This window comes from Camellia sinensis, chromosome 4 (genome assembly GCF_055761805.1).
Source record: "Camellia sinensis isolate YWXY chromosome 4, ASM5576180v1, whole genome shotgun sequence".
NCBI classification, from domain to species: Eukaryota; Viridiplantae; Streptophyta; class Magnoliopsida; order Ericales; family Theaceae; genus Camellia; species Camellia sinensis.
The window spans coordinates 49806137-49823799 of NC_138964.1; the positions used below are offsets into that span (position 1 = coordinate 49806137).

General features: G+C 36.0%; 1 protein-coding gene across 1 annotated transcript; it reads left to right on the forward strand.

The window, feature by feature from the left end:
* Window positions 1–945: 945 nt before the first annotated feature.
* LOC145824621 (receptor-like protein Cf-9) lies at window positions 946–5756 on the forward strand. Its single transcript, XM_082924836.1, has 2 exons — window positions 946–3561; window positions 5494–5756. The coding sequence occupies exon 1, from the start codon at window positions 1002–1004 to the stop codon at window positions 3531–3533; it is 2532 nt and encodes an 843-aa protein (XP_082780962.1). The 5' UTR covers window positions 946–1001; the 3' UTR covers window positions 3534–3561; window positions 5494–5756.
* The last annotated feature ends 11907 nt before the right edge of the window (window positions 5757–17663 follow it).

Here is a 17663-nt window from a genome sequence, read left to right on the forward strand (position 1 = left end):
TTTATGGAGTCAAAGTGCTCCTTGACGCGTGAAACACGCTGTAGGGGCTCTATAGACATGAATGAAGACTAGTTTAGTTTTGTAGGCTTGGCATTGCAAATATGAGAGAAGTTATTTGGTGGTGTCACGGCAATGTGGTGCTTTTTAAATTTTTTGTAGAGAAGGTGAAATTCATGATTTTGTATTGAATAATTGAGAAATAACAAGGGATATGATGTATGATGATTAATGGAAAGCATAGATAAGCGGCACCCATGAAGTACCCACTAATTTTTTCAAGTATGGGATCTAATCAACTATGCCGTCTGATAATCAACTCTTAAATGTTCCTTTAGAAGAAAATTTTTTTTTTTTTTTTGATGTAGCTTCAATTATCATATCAATTTTTAAAATTTTTGACTAATTAAAGCATACAAGATGAACAACTTACATCACTAAAATTAGATTTGTAATAGACCCCAAAGGTGCAAACAATATCTTCTAATCCAAAAATTGGACCAGAGAGGATTTTTCCTTGCTCCAACTTTTTTTAAAGTTCATTTTATCTATGGTCTCTTACTTACTAGTTACTTGTCCTATAAGAGAAATGTTATATATTATAGATTATCTATTATTATTTTGTATTGTCAATTACTTATTAATAGTTACTTTATTTGAAGATAATTATTAAGAAATTAATATAAACAAATGATAAAAATTATAACATGTTGCGATGTTTATTACAAAACATTATAATTATGTTATGTATAATATGTTGTGGTGTATTGTTCTTTTAAGCCATTGATTATTATCAACTTTTATGAAGTCAAGTCTTCCTTGATGAGTGAAAAACACGTTAGGGGGTCCAGCTCTGTAGACATCAATGAAAGACTGACTAGTCAAAGTCTTTACTTGTTTGTAGGCTTTGCATTGCACCGACATTTGCCTATAAAGCATTTGGCCTCTCCCCTGTTAATACTCAGCAAGCATTACAACCTTTGTTTTTGAATCTACGAGCAAAGATGGTCTCTAACAATCAACTCTTTCACCTCTTTTTGTTTCTTTGTTTTTTCCAGATTACTTGTTTGCATGCCCAACTCTGCACTCAACAACAGACCTCTGCATTGCTCCAATTTAAGCAACAATTTTCCTTCTATAAATATGCTGACTACGGTAGGTGTGATTCTGCCGGAATCCTTTCTTACCCGAAGATGGAGTCGTGGAAGGAGGGTTCTGATTGTTGCTCATGGGATGGGGTCGAGTGTGACAACAACACAAGTCAAGTAATTGGCCTCGACCTCAGTTGCAGCTGGCTCCTAGGCACCATCCACCCCAATAGCACCATCTTCTACTACTTTCCTCACCTCCAAAGCCTCAACCTTGCTTTCAATCACTTTGGTATGTCTCGAATCTCATCTGAATTTAGTCGATTCACCAGACTGACACACCTCAACCTCTCTGGCTCTGTTTTTTCTGGCAAAGTCCCTATAGAAGTCTCCTTTCTGAGCAAATTGGTCTCGCTTGATCTCTCTTACAATTATGGTTTGAGGTTGGAAGAACCGGGTTTTGAATTACTTGTTCAAAACTTAACCAAGTTAAGAGAACTTAATCTTGGAGCTGTAAACATATCTTCAGTGGTTTCGAATTCCTTGCTCAATCTCACTTCTTTAACACTTCTCGATCTTAGTGGGTGTGGATTGCTTGGAAAATTTCCTGACGGAATATTCCACTTACCACATCTGAATGAGCTGAGTATATGGAATAATCTTGCTCTCACTGGTTATTTTCCCGAGTTTGTAAACTCGAGCAGTCCTCTCCAGTACTTGGGGCTTTCACTCACTAATTTCTCTGGAGAACTACCGGACTCAATTGGGAATTTGAAGTCCTTGAAAACGTTGGATGCCGCTGGTTGTAAATTTTATGGATCCATCCCTACGTCGCTCGGAAACCTTACGGAAATGACTGATTTAGTCATGGGATATAACAATTTCACTGGCATGCTTCCATCACTGGGTGCAAACCTTACAAAACTTGTTGAGTTAGATTTGTCGAATAATCAGCTAAGAGGACCTCTTCCATCACAAATAATTGGACTTCCAAATCTAGCACGGTTAAGTTTAGGTGATAACTTAATCAACGGTACAATTCCATCTTGGGTCTTCAGCTTACCAGCATTGGGGTACTTCAACCTCAGTAATAACAAATTGACTGGCCATGTAAAAGAGTTCAAATCCACTCATTTAACTGTTGTTGATTTGAGCAATAACAACCTACATGGTAGGTTTCCAAGTTCAACCTTCAAACTCGTGAACCTTTCTAGTCTCATTCTTTCATCAAATAACTTCAGTGGTGATCTAGACATGCTCTGTCAAGCAATTTCCCTTCAAAATCTTGTCCTATCTAGTAATAGCTTTAATGGTTCTATTCCACAATGTTTAGGAAATTTCAGCAGATATTTCTATGTACTCGATCTGCGGAAGAACAATTTTTCTGGCACCATTCCTGATACATTTGCGAAGGAAAATTCCTTCGAAACTATCAACCTTGATAGCAATGGATTTGAGGGGCCAGTACCAAAATCTTTAGTGAATTGCGAAAGGCTACAAGTGCTAGACCTTGGACATAACAAGTTCTCCAATAAATTTCCATATTGGTTGGGAAATTTAACTTCGCTACAAGTTTTAATTTTGAGATCTAACAAATTCCATGGACCTATACTGAATTCCAAGTTCAAATTTCCCTTCCCCAACTTGCGAGTTATGGATTTATCAAACAATTATTTTACTGGTCCATTGCCAGGAAAATATTTCAAGAATCTCAATGCTATGATGAATGTCGACGAAGCTAGTTTTAAATTGCAATACTTAGGGACGCCTAGTTATTCAACTTCAGGATATTACTATAATGATTGTTTGACTATAGTAATCAAAGGATCAACCATAGAAATGGTAAAAGTCCTAACCATTTTCACTGCAATTGATTTATCGAAAAACAATTTCAAAGGTGAAATTCCGCAGGTCATTGGAAAGCTAAATTCAATCCGAGGGCTCAACTTGTCTCACAATAGCCTTACAGGTCATATACCAGCTTCTCTTGCTAATTTGACAATGCTCGAATGGTTAGACCTCTCTTCCAACAAACTCACTGGGGAGATCCCTCAACAACTAAGGAATTTGAAATTCCTTGAAGTCTTAAACGTTTCGCAGAATCAACTAATAGGACTGATACCACAAGGCAACCAATTTGATACATTTTCAAATGATTCCTACATTGACAACTTGGCATTATGTGGACCTCCATTGTTAAATGCATGCAATCCAAGGACACCACAACCACCACCCTTGATGTTTCAGCAAGAAGACAATACTTCAAGTGGATTCAATTGGGAAGTCATATTACCGGGTTATATATGTGGGTTGGTGTGGGGACTTGTTATGGGATATTTTATGTTCTCTAGAGGAAAACCTCAATGGCTTGTGAGGATCATTGAAGGTGAACGAAGCAAAAGCGGAAAGAGATTTAAAAAGTATTCTCACAGTAACAGAGCAAGGTGAAATTAGCCAATGCAATTGATGTCCTTTGGTAAGTATTTACAATCAATTTCCGCATTCTTTTGCTTGATCATGAAAAACTATAGCTTGATTATGGTTGCTATCTAGTTTTTTTTCAGTTTCATAGCGCTTTATTTGTATCATACTAAATAAAGCTAGTTTATTTCCTTTGATGTTTATACAAAGCACTTGATTTAAATCAAATTGCGAAAAAAATAAAATAAAATAAAGTCATGGAAGTAATAAATGAGTAGTGAAAATAAAGGTTTGCTATTGACTCTAATGGCTGCAATTGACAGAGGTATAAGACTTGGGCACTTTTTCAGTAGTCTTCTTTTGTTTTTTTTCTCTTGAAATTTACTTTTATACCCTAAAATGTAGTCACTTTTTCTACTTCATTCTTAAATTATTAATTGCATATATTTAGTCTTTATTGTTTATGATTTTAGTTCATATGGTCTGATTATTGGAGACAATCTTTCCGAATCATTAATGAGAAAAATCTAATCTAATGGTTAAACAAATAATTTTATAATTTAGACAACTTAAATTGTATAACTAAATATCTATTTTCTTACTAACACAATATTAGACAACTTACCCTATACAACCAAACACCCATATTTCTCTATACTTCAAATAATGAATAAAAGAATGAGCGCTTGGCTAGGTAAATTTACACTGACCTCTCCTAATTACCGTGGGTGTTATACTTAGCTTATTTGCATCAATATTCGTTAGTTATATGGATGAAAAAAATTATATTTACCTTATTTGGTTTAATTTATTTTTTAGAAATTTGAGTTTTTTTTTTTTTTGTTTTCCTTTTTAGTGATTTTTTTAATATTTTACGAAATTTTTTTATTTCTTAGATACACCTAATCTATATACACTTAAAAAAAGTAATATTTGTGAAAATAAAAACTTTAAAAATTTACCAAATAACAAAAAAAAAATTAGTATATTTTCATATTTTGTTGCATTTAACGAAATTTTTTAAATTTTTCATATTTTGTTATACCCTAAACTATAGTCACATTTTTTACTTCATTCCTAAATTAATAGATGCATCTATTTGGTCCCTATCGTTTCTTATTTCAGTTCATATAGTCTAATTGAAGACAATCTCTGCAAATCAATAATAGTGAAAATTTAATCTAAGAATTTAGAATATTTAAATCGTACAACTAAACCCCCATTTTCTTATTCACACTATATTAGACAGCTCACACGCTACAACCAAACACCTATATTCCCCTCTACCCCTCTTCTCAAATAATGAATAAAACAAATATGTGTTTGGTTATATAGTTTAGAGTAATTGTATAGACCTCTCTTAAAATTTGAAGAAAACAAGTCCTCTTTCATGTTTTTACTTTCTATTATTAATATGGGAAGGAGTTCTATCTAATTATTGTTGAAATACAAATGTGATAATTGGTTCGTCAAATACATTATAAATCTCATTTCGACAATTTGAATCGTATAATTTGTATGATTTTTTTGTCTAGATCATGCACTATAAAATTTAGATTGATGCCATATTTTTATCCATATAATTTTTTTCATATTGGTTTTTAAAAAAATGAATGGATAATTTCAAAATTATACCTATTATTCATTTTCTTTAAACAAATGTAATGAAAACATATAATTATGATTATCAAATAAATCTTTTTTTTTAATTATATATCAAAATAAGATATGTGGTAGCTCTCTAAACCCCAACAAACACCCCTCTAGTAAAACAGTGGATGGAAGAAATTCCTTCCCCATTAAAATTGAGAAACACTAGATGTGTTTTCATTGTTTTCATTTTTTTTTTTCATCATTTTCATACATCAATTGAAGCTATCTAATAAGCATATATGGTTTTCAAAATATATTTGGGTGACATGCATATCAAATCCAGCATGTTCACGGAATTCAGTAACTGTAGCTATCTTTGATTTGTGCATTGTAGTTGCGATGCATTTCAATCTGATATTGGTGGTGCAACTTTCGGAGTCATGGCGAATTATGGTCAAGCTAATGTATTACGTAATGCTGGGAAGTTGAAGATACGGTTTCAAATGTTAGAATGTATACGTATATGTATATATATATATATATGTTAGTGGGTGTGTATCTATCGATGAGTGTGCTGTCAAATCTGTAAAATATAAATTTTAATTTTGATTTAAAAATAAATGTTATGTGCTGCTCAAGTAGTAAAGATATTTCTCATATTGAAGATTTTGGGTTCGAGTCTTTTGCTTGGTCTGTATTTATTGACGTTTGATATAATGAAAAACAAAAGTCAACGAAAAATATTCTTCATGATCAACAAAAAACAAGCTTATTTGGGGATGAAATGTTTCCCTTTTAAAAGGTAGCAAATATTTTTCATACTAAAGTCTTATTAATATCACTACACTACCACCGCCAGTCTCACCTTCACCCCTACACTGCCATCACCAGGACCATCACCACCAGCAAATATAGAAAAATATGTCTATAGATCTAATATACCTTAGTGCTATATATGTTTATATATGCCTGATTTGTTGAATAGTTGTTTGTGTATTTGAATAATCAGTAAGCAATAGATAAAATTGATAAACTTGTAATTTATGCATTATTTTAGAAAGCTCTCAAGGGAATACACCCCTATATGATAAAATCACTCATTTTTAGTGCTTAATAGTAGTTGCTTGGAGCCTTAAAACTCTTGAGATTCATTGATATTTATATATTGTTTTCTGACTTTGCAATTGAACTGAGGTGATAATAGTGTTTCATGATTCTTTCTACCATTGTTTTGATGTAGATAAATTTACCTCTCTCTCTCTCTCTCTCCCTGGTCGACAAGGAAGAATGGAACAGTCAATTTTATTTCAGATAAAACTGATTTGCAGATTGATAGAGATGAAACAGAAAGCTTGTTAGAGATGTTTTATGATTTTTTTTTTTTTGGTCAATGGAGGTCTCTGACTCGCAATTAGCCAGATCTAAATCTGAAAGTGAAAGATTTCTTTGGTGATGATCTGATGTTTGAATAGATAGAAAATTTCAACAGATAAGAATTTTAATAGATAAAAAAATTCAACAGATAGTCAACGAAAAGTCAAAAAGATAAAAAAAAGTCAAAGGGTAAAATTTGAAACAAAATGTTCTCCACCAAACGATTACACAAAGTGTGAACCTCTCATCAACAAAAAAATCTCTCTCGGATCCAATGCTTTATACCCTCCTTATATTAGATTTGTCACCAATTAACTCCCTTTTTTATATTTTTTTGACAGTCCACCTAAATGGATAATGTTTATTAGTAGAAAAATTATATGGTATATCATATGCAATTCTAATTATGACATTTGTGTTATTTGATTGTGACCTATTGTTGGTAATTTTTTTTTTTTTTTTTTATATATGACTCATTGTAATTTGAAAGGCAACTTCAGCGATGTATTATATATTTTAGGGTTTATTACATTTTTCACTCTTGTAATTTGATTTAAATTTTATTTTAATCCATATAGTTTTAATTTAAATAATTTAGTTCTTACATTTTAAATTTAGTTTTAATTTGGTCATTTCGTCTAAATTGAAGATTAAAATTAACAATTTTGGAACACTTGTCAATTTTTTAAGGTTTCAATTTGGTTCTTCCGTTTAAATTGAATGTTAAAAGTAATAATTTTGGAACATTTATTAGATTTCTAAATTGTACATGTGGACAAAATTATCAAAAATTTAGACGGAATAACCAAATTAAAACTAGACTTAAAGTGTAGAGATCAAATTATTCAAATTGAAACTAGGGCAAACTTCACTTTACTCCCTTTTGATTTTTGGACTATATGTGGCTTGCCTCCTAACATTTGGCAATGACAACATAATTCTCTTGTGATTTGTGGACTAAAGTGCACCGTTAAGACCGTTAGCAATTTAATAAAAAAAACTAAAATACCTTTGTATTTTCGACATTTGTTTGGAAGATAAAGTGTACTCTAACCCCTTGTGCTTATTTTATGTGCAATTTATCCCCTTGAAATTTGTTTATTTTATATGCAATTTACTCCCTTGAAATTGGAAAATGCGTAAGCAATTTGCCCCCTTTGAAATTTGAAAATGAATATATAACCCCTTTATGTTATATGTTTCACACTTGCTGTTAAGTTGGATAAAATGTTTAACAGTGTTTAACGATGCACATCAATCCACAAACCACGTGAGAGTTATGTGGTCATTTCCAAACGTTAGAGGTAAACCGCACATAACCCAAACTACAAGGGGTAAAGTGAAGCTTACAAACTATAGGAATTAAAGTGAAATTTGAATCAAACTATTAGGGTGAAAAGTGTAATTAACCATATATTTTATTATTGTTGAAATTTAGTATGGTAAACATAAAAATTAGGATAAAATTAATTTTATTCTCTTGTGGTTAATAGGGGTAGACAAACATAGGGCCGGGCCGATTTCGGGCCAGAACGGCACTATATAATAAGAGATTTTATATTTGTTCAAGTCTGACCTAATTCTAACATCGGGCCTTGGGGTTTAAGCCCCAAGGTCACAAGTTCAATTCCCCCCTTGGGCCAATCTCCTGGGCGAAGCACTGTCGATTAGGAGGTTGGACCTCAAGGATACCTAATCGGCTACTTGGTGTGGGTTTAATGCTCCCCCGCTGTGCGAGTCCTGACTTAATCGAAGCTTGCCATGGGAGGTCGGGACAAGCTTCCAGGTTATAGTCTCTTACTCGGAACGGACAACAGGACACCCTGGTGATCTCCTCATGGGGCGCTGCCTTGGACCTGCGGGAGGGTGGGAGGATTTCCCTGTAACAAAAAAAAAAAAAAAAAAAAAAATCAGGCTTTATAATCTGTCCAAATCCGGTCCAAAAACTAATTATAAATCCTAAACTCACCCATTGGGCTACATGTTAAAAAAAAAAGTTAAATCATTTCATAAGCAAATTCAATCACGCATTATATTTCTTAAATAAATATATTGACATCATTATAAGTTGAAGGATTTTGTGTACAAATTGAAGGATTTATTAAATAAATTCAATCACACATCATCATAAATGTGAGTTTCAATAAAATCAACAAAATTAAAGTCTAGATCCTAACAAAAAAAATATATATTTTAACGTATTATAAATAATTAATTAATTAATCCCAAGCCTAACCCATTGATATTTCGGGTTGAAAATGTCAATACAGCCTGGCCTCATGGGTTAAAACAACCTTTTTAAGGCCTAGAAAAATAGGGTTGAGCTGAGCAGGTTGGACAGACCAATGAGCCGATATCCACCCCTAATGGTTAAAGGCTTGAACAGTTTACCCTTTTATTATTCAAACATAAGTAGAGACTTTCCCTATAAACTAGAGCGAAATTACAATATTAACTTCATTAAAGTTAACAAGAAAAAGTCGTTTATATCCTTCTTCATCTTCTTTTACATTATTATTGCATAAATACATACATATATATATATATATATATATATATATATATATAATTTTAAACCTTACAAGTATCTATTAACTCCAATTTACTACCTTTTAAACTTAATATGAAACACTTACTAATTTTCTAAACTTAATTTGAAACAACAATGCTAGATATCATGAAAAACTTTTCATGAAAATAATCATGAAAGTTTTATGACCCTTGGATTATACTTAGAATAAAGCACCACACATTAATCAAGGTAATCCAAGGATCATAAATTTTTCATGATCATTTTCATGACAAAATTTTCATGATCCCTAACTTTTCCCAATTTGAAATTATATTCATTTAACTCTTAAACTTAATTCAAATTTAATGGTGTTTAATTCCACTAATTTTGGTGGTCAATTAGAATCTAGGTTGGAGATATGTGAGTCCATATCTACAAGACAATCACATATGTGCTGATCCTCTGCTAGCTAATAGATTACAAAAAAGAAATAAATAAACATGCAAATGAACTGAAAACTTAAAAATTTTCAAATTTGTTTGACGTTCCATCTCCTCGATGCAGGGTTGGTTTAGGGGAGAGTGGTTTAGGAGGGAAGATGTGGTGGCAATGGTGGAGAGAGACTAGAGAAGGGATGTACTTGCTATTAAGTTTTAAATCTTCATTTTTGGATTTTTCATTTGTGCTTGATTTTATCTTGCATTTCACTGATAGATAAATCCTAGGTCAAGCATGGAAGCTTCTCAACTCTTGGTTTTCATGGAGTTTAAACGGTTGTTCTCCTTCAGTTTTCTACTTTGTTGTTTCTAAATTTAATTGAGAAAAAAAAAATGCATGTGAGAAAAATAAATTTAATTATCTTGCACATAATTCAACTGTAGAAATTATTGAATAATGTACAACTATAACTATTTTTAAATATGATAAATTTCACATTATTCTTTTATCTTTTTGTCTATGTACAAATTACTCATCTCATTTGAAAATAACCACATAACCCTTTATGATATGTAAACTAAAATGAACCGTTAAATGCACTTGACAGTAAATGTGAAACATATGCCAAATATAAAGAAATTATATACTCATTTTCAAAATTTAAGGAGCATATGGAATAAAGGATAAGTGGTTAAAGTGTATTTTGCTTCCGAAGCAAATAACAAAAATATTCATAGTTCAGATACTTACTTAGATTTCTTATTGTTGGCTTTTTGGCTTTTCGAAGGGTATTTTTGTAAATGTGAGCGTGCCAGCAAAGATCAATCAGTCCTTACAGAAATTGTGATTGCCAACCAATTATCAGACGATTGTGTTTTAGTTCTTTCAGCCTCAATGAAGAGGACTTTTACTGGTGGCTTGACTTAGGAGAAATTAAGAGAAATAACAATTAATATGAAGAACAATGGAAGTATTTCATAAAAATGAAAAACTTACAATAGTCCAAACTCAGCCTCGAAGAGGTTTACAGCAACAGTCCACTTGAATCTACTTGAGACTACTCCTATGAATTGAAGTGCAGTGCAGATATGTAAAGTGCAGGTATTGAAAGTACAGGAATGTAAAACTGGAAAGTAAAATATGAAATAAAGACTGGTATGTATGATCTGAGTTCTCCTTTTCTTCCTGGGGGTCTCTCTGCTATTTATACTTGTCAAAGATGACCTTCGAACTGCTCTTCGAACCGTCGAACTGCTCCTCCATGATCGCTGATCATGTTGCCTTAGAAGTAGCTCCATTATGCCACTATTTGCAGTTAGGCTTCCCTCCTGTATTTGAATTTGAATATGAATAACCTTTGAAGCCACGTCACCTTGCATTTCTTTACTGATCCAATGTTGCTCAGACCATGTGAGAACCAGTTATCATCACCACGTGTACGATCAGGATTGGAGACTTAAATTATTTTCCAATAATACCCTTATTCTGCCACGTGTCTGATTGTAACTGGCTTTTACAAAATATATAGCTAACATTACCCCCTGCACTAATATACCCAATACTTGGTGATATTAGTGGACCAAAAAGCTTTTCCCGCGCTTTTGGATCGTGTATGGAATTCATCTCCAGGAAACATAACCGTCACCTATTTGATGATTATTTGCATTAATTCCCTTTTGATTCTGTTGGATATCCCAACACCTTAGTATTCGAACAGACCATTGCTAAACCAACTCCCCTTTCTACTGATCAAGCATACGAAGAGTCATTGGGTAATGCTGATCCCCCTCGAAAGAACCTCCACGCATGCATTAGCCACCTTTATCCACCTTCCTATATTCAGGTTATGGATGCCTTTGCAAATTATCATCCTTTGGATCACGAATATATTGCCCTTAAGACTTCGATTCGACAAACTACAGCCATAGATACAAGAAGTTCTTCCTCTGATTCTTCCTTCTATTTCGAACAAACTGCTTTCGATCCCTCGATTCAGCAATTTGCAGCCATGGATTTAGGAAAAAATTCTGCATGGGATGAGGCCACAACTTCTTCATCTCCTGGGGCCTCTGGCTGGACCAACTGGTCAACACCTGAGACTTGTGATTTGAGGGAGCGAATCAATCACCATTTCGTTGAATTCACTGACCCTTTGGAATTTCCTTCCTACGCTCGAAGTTCAGTGGTCTATCCTTATGTGCCCATTGACCAACGACGTAGCTTGGAGGAGAACTTGCTTGTAGCTTGGTATACATCTTCTATACCTACGAAGATAATGCCTGCTATCCGGCGCTCAGAAGAAGCACAAGGGTACAACCCATCATTCTTAGCCAAGAAGGCAAAGATCTGCTCTTCTGACTGGCTTGCTTATATTAATGCCTTTGTTCCTTCCGCTCCCACGCCATCTCCTATAATGGAAGCATCCACACCTTCTTCTCCATCCTTTGAAGCTGAAGCATCTACATCTTCTTCTTCACTGTTTGAAGCAGAACCATCCACTCCGTCTCCTCCTCCTACTTTGTCCTGGACGGAGAAACTAAGGCTTGCCCTTCCAATGGACAAAGTTTTCCCACCTTACCAACCTTCGTCACCCCTTTCTCCAGCCGAGCGAAAGCAAGCTCAACTTTTGCTCGCGGCTTTCTCCCACCTGCCCTTCAATGTTCTTGAGGATGACATTCCCCTTAAGAACTTTCGATGGGCTTGTGATGTCCTGACTAGGGGTTATGTCCTCAACCCTCTTGCCCAAGCAGAGCTTCATTTGTTTTTGGACCAACTTCCAGTGCTCCTTTATTGGCATCGGAATTCCATGGTCACCATGCAATCTTTAGACCAACTTTCGTCTCTGCGAATTCAGGCCCAGTATGAAGCAGAAAACTTCATCGAAGAATTCGACGACTTCAAGAATAAAGATTCTACATATTGGGATGATTTGATCGTAGATGAATTGGAACAAAGATTGAGGGAGGAGGCTTTTGAAATAAAGGCTGAAGAGCTCTATTATGAAGTGAGAGCACATCAGCTCATGCAGCCAACTCTTGAAGAAATAGAAGATATAATAAAGAAAGAACAGAAATTCATTGACCATTGTTGGACTAAATTTCATGATCTTGTTATCTATTCTATTCCTTATTTTTATGAACTTGAGTTTGTACCCAAATGGAGTTATTCAATGTAATCTCTTTATCTTTAATACAAACAAAGTTCTTTTGCACTCGCCATTGCTCGACTCTGCTTCCTTTTATATTTTAAAACTAATTTAGAGCTTCGAATTGGACAACCTCATCATTCGAATTATATATTCAATCATTTTCTTTTAATGATAATAATGAAACACTAGAAGGAACCGAATCAATCATGTCTTTTTCCAATTCATGGAGTAAAATTGACAATTCTGGCAGATATTATCTTAGTGCTTCGATTTCAACAACTTTACTCTTCAACACTAACTGTAACCAATATATGGTCATGGTTGATATAGCCAATCAATTTTAAACTGATCTCTTTGGCTTCGAAGGGCAACCTATGGCAATTCCTTCTTGCACATATAGAAACCAATGATTGGTTTTAGATGTTTCGAACAGTGCCCCTCTTCTTTAAAGAGTCCTAGGGTTTGCTTCGAATGTTGTCACTTTGACTGATAACCTTCAAACAGGTCTTTGGACTTTTTGAAGTAGACCAATACTTTGAGCATTCAAGCATTTTTAAGCATGCAGTATGCTTCGAAGTCGGCTTCTGCATTTCGAAGCCGTTATTGTTTGAAATTTTAGCGCCAAAATTTGGCTTCGAAGCTGGCATCAATGTGCTTTTCCCTCCAGAAATTATCGATGTTGAAAGAGATTCCTTGTATTCGCACGTTTTAGTACTTAACGACTTACGAGATATATTCCCGAACACAAAAGTTATTTAAAACCTTTTTACTCTGTGCCCCGGAATTGCTTACGCATTCAAACCCCCTTTAGATTTCCATTTCTCTCTACTCCCTTCTATATTTTCCGAAAAAACTCACTATCAATGGCTTCTTCCTCATCAAAAGTTCCGACCATAGAGCGCGTAAGCTCATCTGTGGCTTTGAAACGGCTTATTGATGCCGAATGTGAGAAATACAAGGGTGATGAGAAAAGGGTCATCGATGGGCGTATCTTTATCCCTCGTCGCCATGTGCAGCGAGAATACGTGCTTGGGCCCATTTTCAAGGAGATCCCTTCTGAGCTTCCCGCCCTATATCCTCGTTTGGAGAATCAATGTCTTCTGTACGAGGGTGGTCTCGACTGGAAAGGTTGGAAAGTCAATCGTCCTCACCGATGCTGGCCCACGATGAGACCAGAGTGGCAAGAATGGTACGACCGGGTTGTCCCTGCTAGGACACTGGACCTTCAAGAACTCTGCCTTCTCGATGCTCTTCGACTATCTAGGGTAACTATCTCAGAAGACCCTTTTCTAATTCCTGCTGCTTTATGTTTTTGGAACCCTATTTTCAATTTCTTTCAGTTTAGGTGTGGGATGATGGCTCCCACTGTCCTTGACATTTGCCATCTTTTAGGAGTATCCCCTATTGGTACTCCCATTACCCTAGATTTCCCTGATTTAATGGTCCCTTTCCTTCTCCCTTCTTTTACTTCCTCTTATAGTGATTTTGTTAGAGCTGAGAATAAAAAGGAGGGCCCGGTAACTGATAGGGAATTCTTTTCCTTCTTGTTATACTGGCTTTGCAAATTTCTCTTCTGTACTTCTTCCCAAAGAATAATGTCAGAATTTGCTCCTCTTGCCAAAGCCTTCGTCTTGCGGAAACGAGTAGCCTTGGCCCCATATATCTTAGGCCATACATGTAGAGCTTGCTCTCTCTTTTGTGAAAAACCCTTAGATGCTAACCAAGGGGGGCCATTCTGGATCCTTCAGCTTTGGCTTTTCGCCTACTTCACCGACTTGCAATCCAAATGCCTCAAATTTTCTGGGCCGTTTTCTCTTACCCATGGCATAAGATTGGCCAATGCTTCACTCTATCCCTCTACTTTTTCCTTTTATTTTTCTTTCTTTCATCAGCTACCAGCCACCCCTCCTCTTCATTACTTCCGTCCCTTCGAATCCAATATTGGCCCAACTTGGTTGAATAATTTCCTAAGTGACAAGCTCTGCACCTTACCTGTTCATAAGGAGATATGGGCTTCTCTTCTAATTCCTCGAGAGATATTCATCGGGACCACCAATCCTAGAGCTTATAAATGTATAGCTGAGCCCTATTGTCCTGCCCAATTTGCTAGACAATTTGGTCTCACACAAGGGGTCCCAATCCCTCTCTATAGCAACACCAATCTGAGCCTTACTAAGAGGGATTTGAAGGTTCGAAAATCAAGGTTAGAAGAGGCAACCTTCAAGTTTATGGATGATTTGGCCAGTTTTGAATTCACCCCTTTCTCTCCTCAAGGTACTGAATTGAAGAGATATCAAAATTGGTGGGTGAGCAACATAGAGGTTTATTTGGCTATCCCCCCTCAGAACCTATTGGAGGTGCTGGATGTGCCCAAGCCCAAGGGAGCTGAGACTGTCATTTCTTCCACTGTTTCAACTACAATACCTGCTACAACTCAGTTTACTTCTGCTGCTTCAATTCCTCCCAGAGTCACCTGAAGTATGTACCCCTTTTTCCTTTTCTCTAACCTCTCCACATAATGCTTGCTATCTTATCTCTAATCCTTCTTTTATGAAGGTGGTCAACAACAAAAGAAAAAGAGACTCCTTGAGCTAGAAAAGGAAAAAACTGAGCTTCCAGAGACAGAAGAAGAAGAAGAAGAAGATCAAGAACAGGAGTCTCCCTTGAAAAGAAGCAAAAGAGTACCTCAATTGGCTCAAGAGGAGACGGCCGCTAGGAAGGTAGAGGAGGAGCTCATTTTTGAAAAGTCTGGACCCCAACCTAAAGAGGCCGATAAGACAATGGAGGAGCGAATGATATCAATTCAAAGGAAAAGGAGAAGAAAAATTACTGTTTCTCCTTCCGATTTTACTGAAGATTCTGATTCCGAAACAATTGCCCAAGTAATAGAAAAGAGGAGGAAGGTTACTGCTTTAGCTACTGGCTCGTTTGAAGACCCCATCCATAAGGCTGTAGAACAAGAATATTCCAAAGCCATAGTTGTCCTTGAAAGGGCTGAGGGGAGGCAGCAGCAACAATTCCTAAGAGAGAAGGTCGTTGCCGTTGATGCATTACCAAAGGAAATGGCAATAGAACAACAGACTATTGAACTATACACTGGAACAAGTAATTTTCTTCATGCCTTTATTCTTTTCTTGTCGAATCTTCAAGACTGAGACTTGACATTACCTCACATTTTCTTCTTTTTGCAGCAACGACTACTGCATTCATCTTTCCAGCGAGACCTTCCCCAATTTCAGTTGAAGTTGACCAGATGCAACGCATGAAAACCATTCAAATCATGCTCCCACTTCCTAAGCCTATATTCAATACATCTTTTCCGAGTCCAAGTATCCCTGCATCTCTTTTCCTTGGCTTAGAGCCATACCTCCCTTCCTTGACTCTTGATCTGCCTCAGTTTGCTTCTTCGATCCTCGCTCTTCCTCCTACTGCTACTTCATCTCACATGGCAGTTGATTCTCCTTCAGAGGGTGCTGATAGTTCCCCAACTCTTGGTTCATCATCTTTACCCACTTCCAGCCCCTCTTCACTTGATTCATTGGTGGTTAAGACCATAGAGGCTGCCAGAAATGCTCCACCTATTTCTCCTGTTCCCATGCAGTCCTCTGTTCTTTTCACCACAACACTTTCTACACCCCTCATGTCTATGGATGAGGTAGACATTTTCGAAGGCAAACTGGCTAGTTTCTCCGACACACCCTCTGCCTCTCCATCATTTAATGCCGAAGCTAAGCCATTAGTCTTGGCTGACTCCTTGCTGGAAATTTTTGAGAGTTCTTCCTCTAGCAGCAAGCCTTCTGCACCTTTGATAGATATGGGCACATGCCTAGAACTGCTAATTTCTTTCTCAAGAATTCCCTTCGAGGCTCTGCAAAGGCCAATAATCAGAGATGGATTCCTTCAATGTTGCAAAATCGCTGAGCAGTCCGGCATGAAAGTTTCAAGTTATCTATCTCAGGCAGCAGCTACTGTTGACTTCTACCTCAACATTTGTCATGCTGCTAAGGCTGCAGACGAGAAACTGGCTAAGGATCAGAGTTTTGTTTCTCAAGTGCATACCGAAGTATCAGATCTCAAGGAACAGCACTCTTCTGCTTCTCAATTTCGAATTCAGCTGCTGGAGAAGAAAGCCCAACTTGAAGAGGAGCTAGCTGCAGTAAACCGGGCCTTGGTTCGAACCGATACCAAATTGCACATCACCAATCAAGAGTTGACTGATCGAAAAGGAGACATGGCTGCAGCTATCCAATTATTTCCGTTACTTAGCAATAGAAAGTCTACTGTACAAAAACAATTAAGACATTGTAATGATTTCTGGGCCAATCTGTGGCACAACGTATTTAATTCTTTATAAAGAACAAATCTTGTGCATCATTCGAATAGCCTTGTGTTTTTGTATTATCCTATTCCTTGTGTTTCCCAAATGGTTGGAAAATAAGGTTTCAGATACCTACCATTAATCTTTTTGGGATGTACATAACCATTTAAATTCTTTAAATGATATGCTCCAAAAGGCAAAACTCTATGAATTTGATATGGCCCTTCCCAGTTAGGTGACCATTTGCCAAACTTATGGCTTTTAATTCCTATTGGGAGTATTGTTTTCCATACCAAATCACCTTCATCAAAGCCAATGTGTTTAACTTTCTTGTTGTAATTCTTGGCTGCTTTCTTCTTCTATAAAAGAATGCTATTCAAAGCCAGGATTCTGGCTTCATCTATGCCTTCTAACTCCAGGCACATGCTTTGATGGTATTGCTCGGGATCTAACTGATCTTGGCATTTTACCCTCAAAGATTTAATATTAATTTCCACAGGTAACACTGCATCATGCCCATATACTAGGGCATAAGGTGTAATTCCTGTGCTTGATCTTGGGGAAGTTCTGTAAGCCCACAAAACATCCAACAGAAGGTTGTGCCAATCCCTAGGATTATCTTCCACAACCTTTTGTATACCTTTTTTCAAGGATTTATTGAATGATTCAGCTTGACCATTGGCTTGTGCATAATAAGGTGTGGAATTAACAAGACTAATTCCAAATTCTGCCACAAAAGATCTCACCATCTTCCCATCAAACACAGTCCCATTG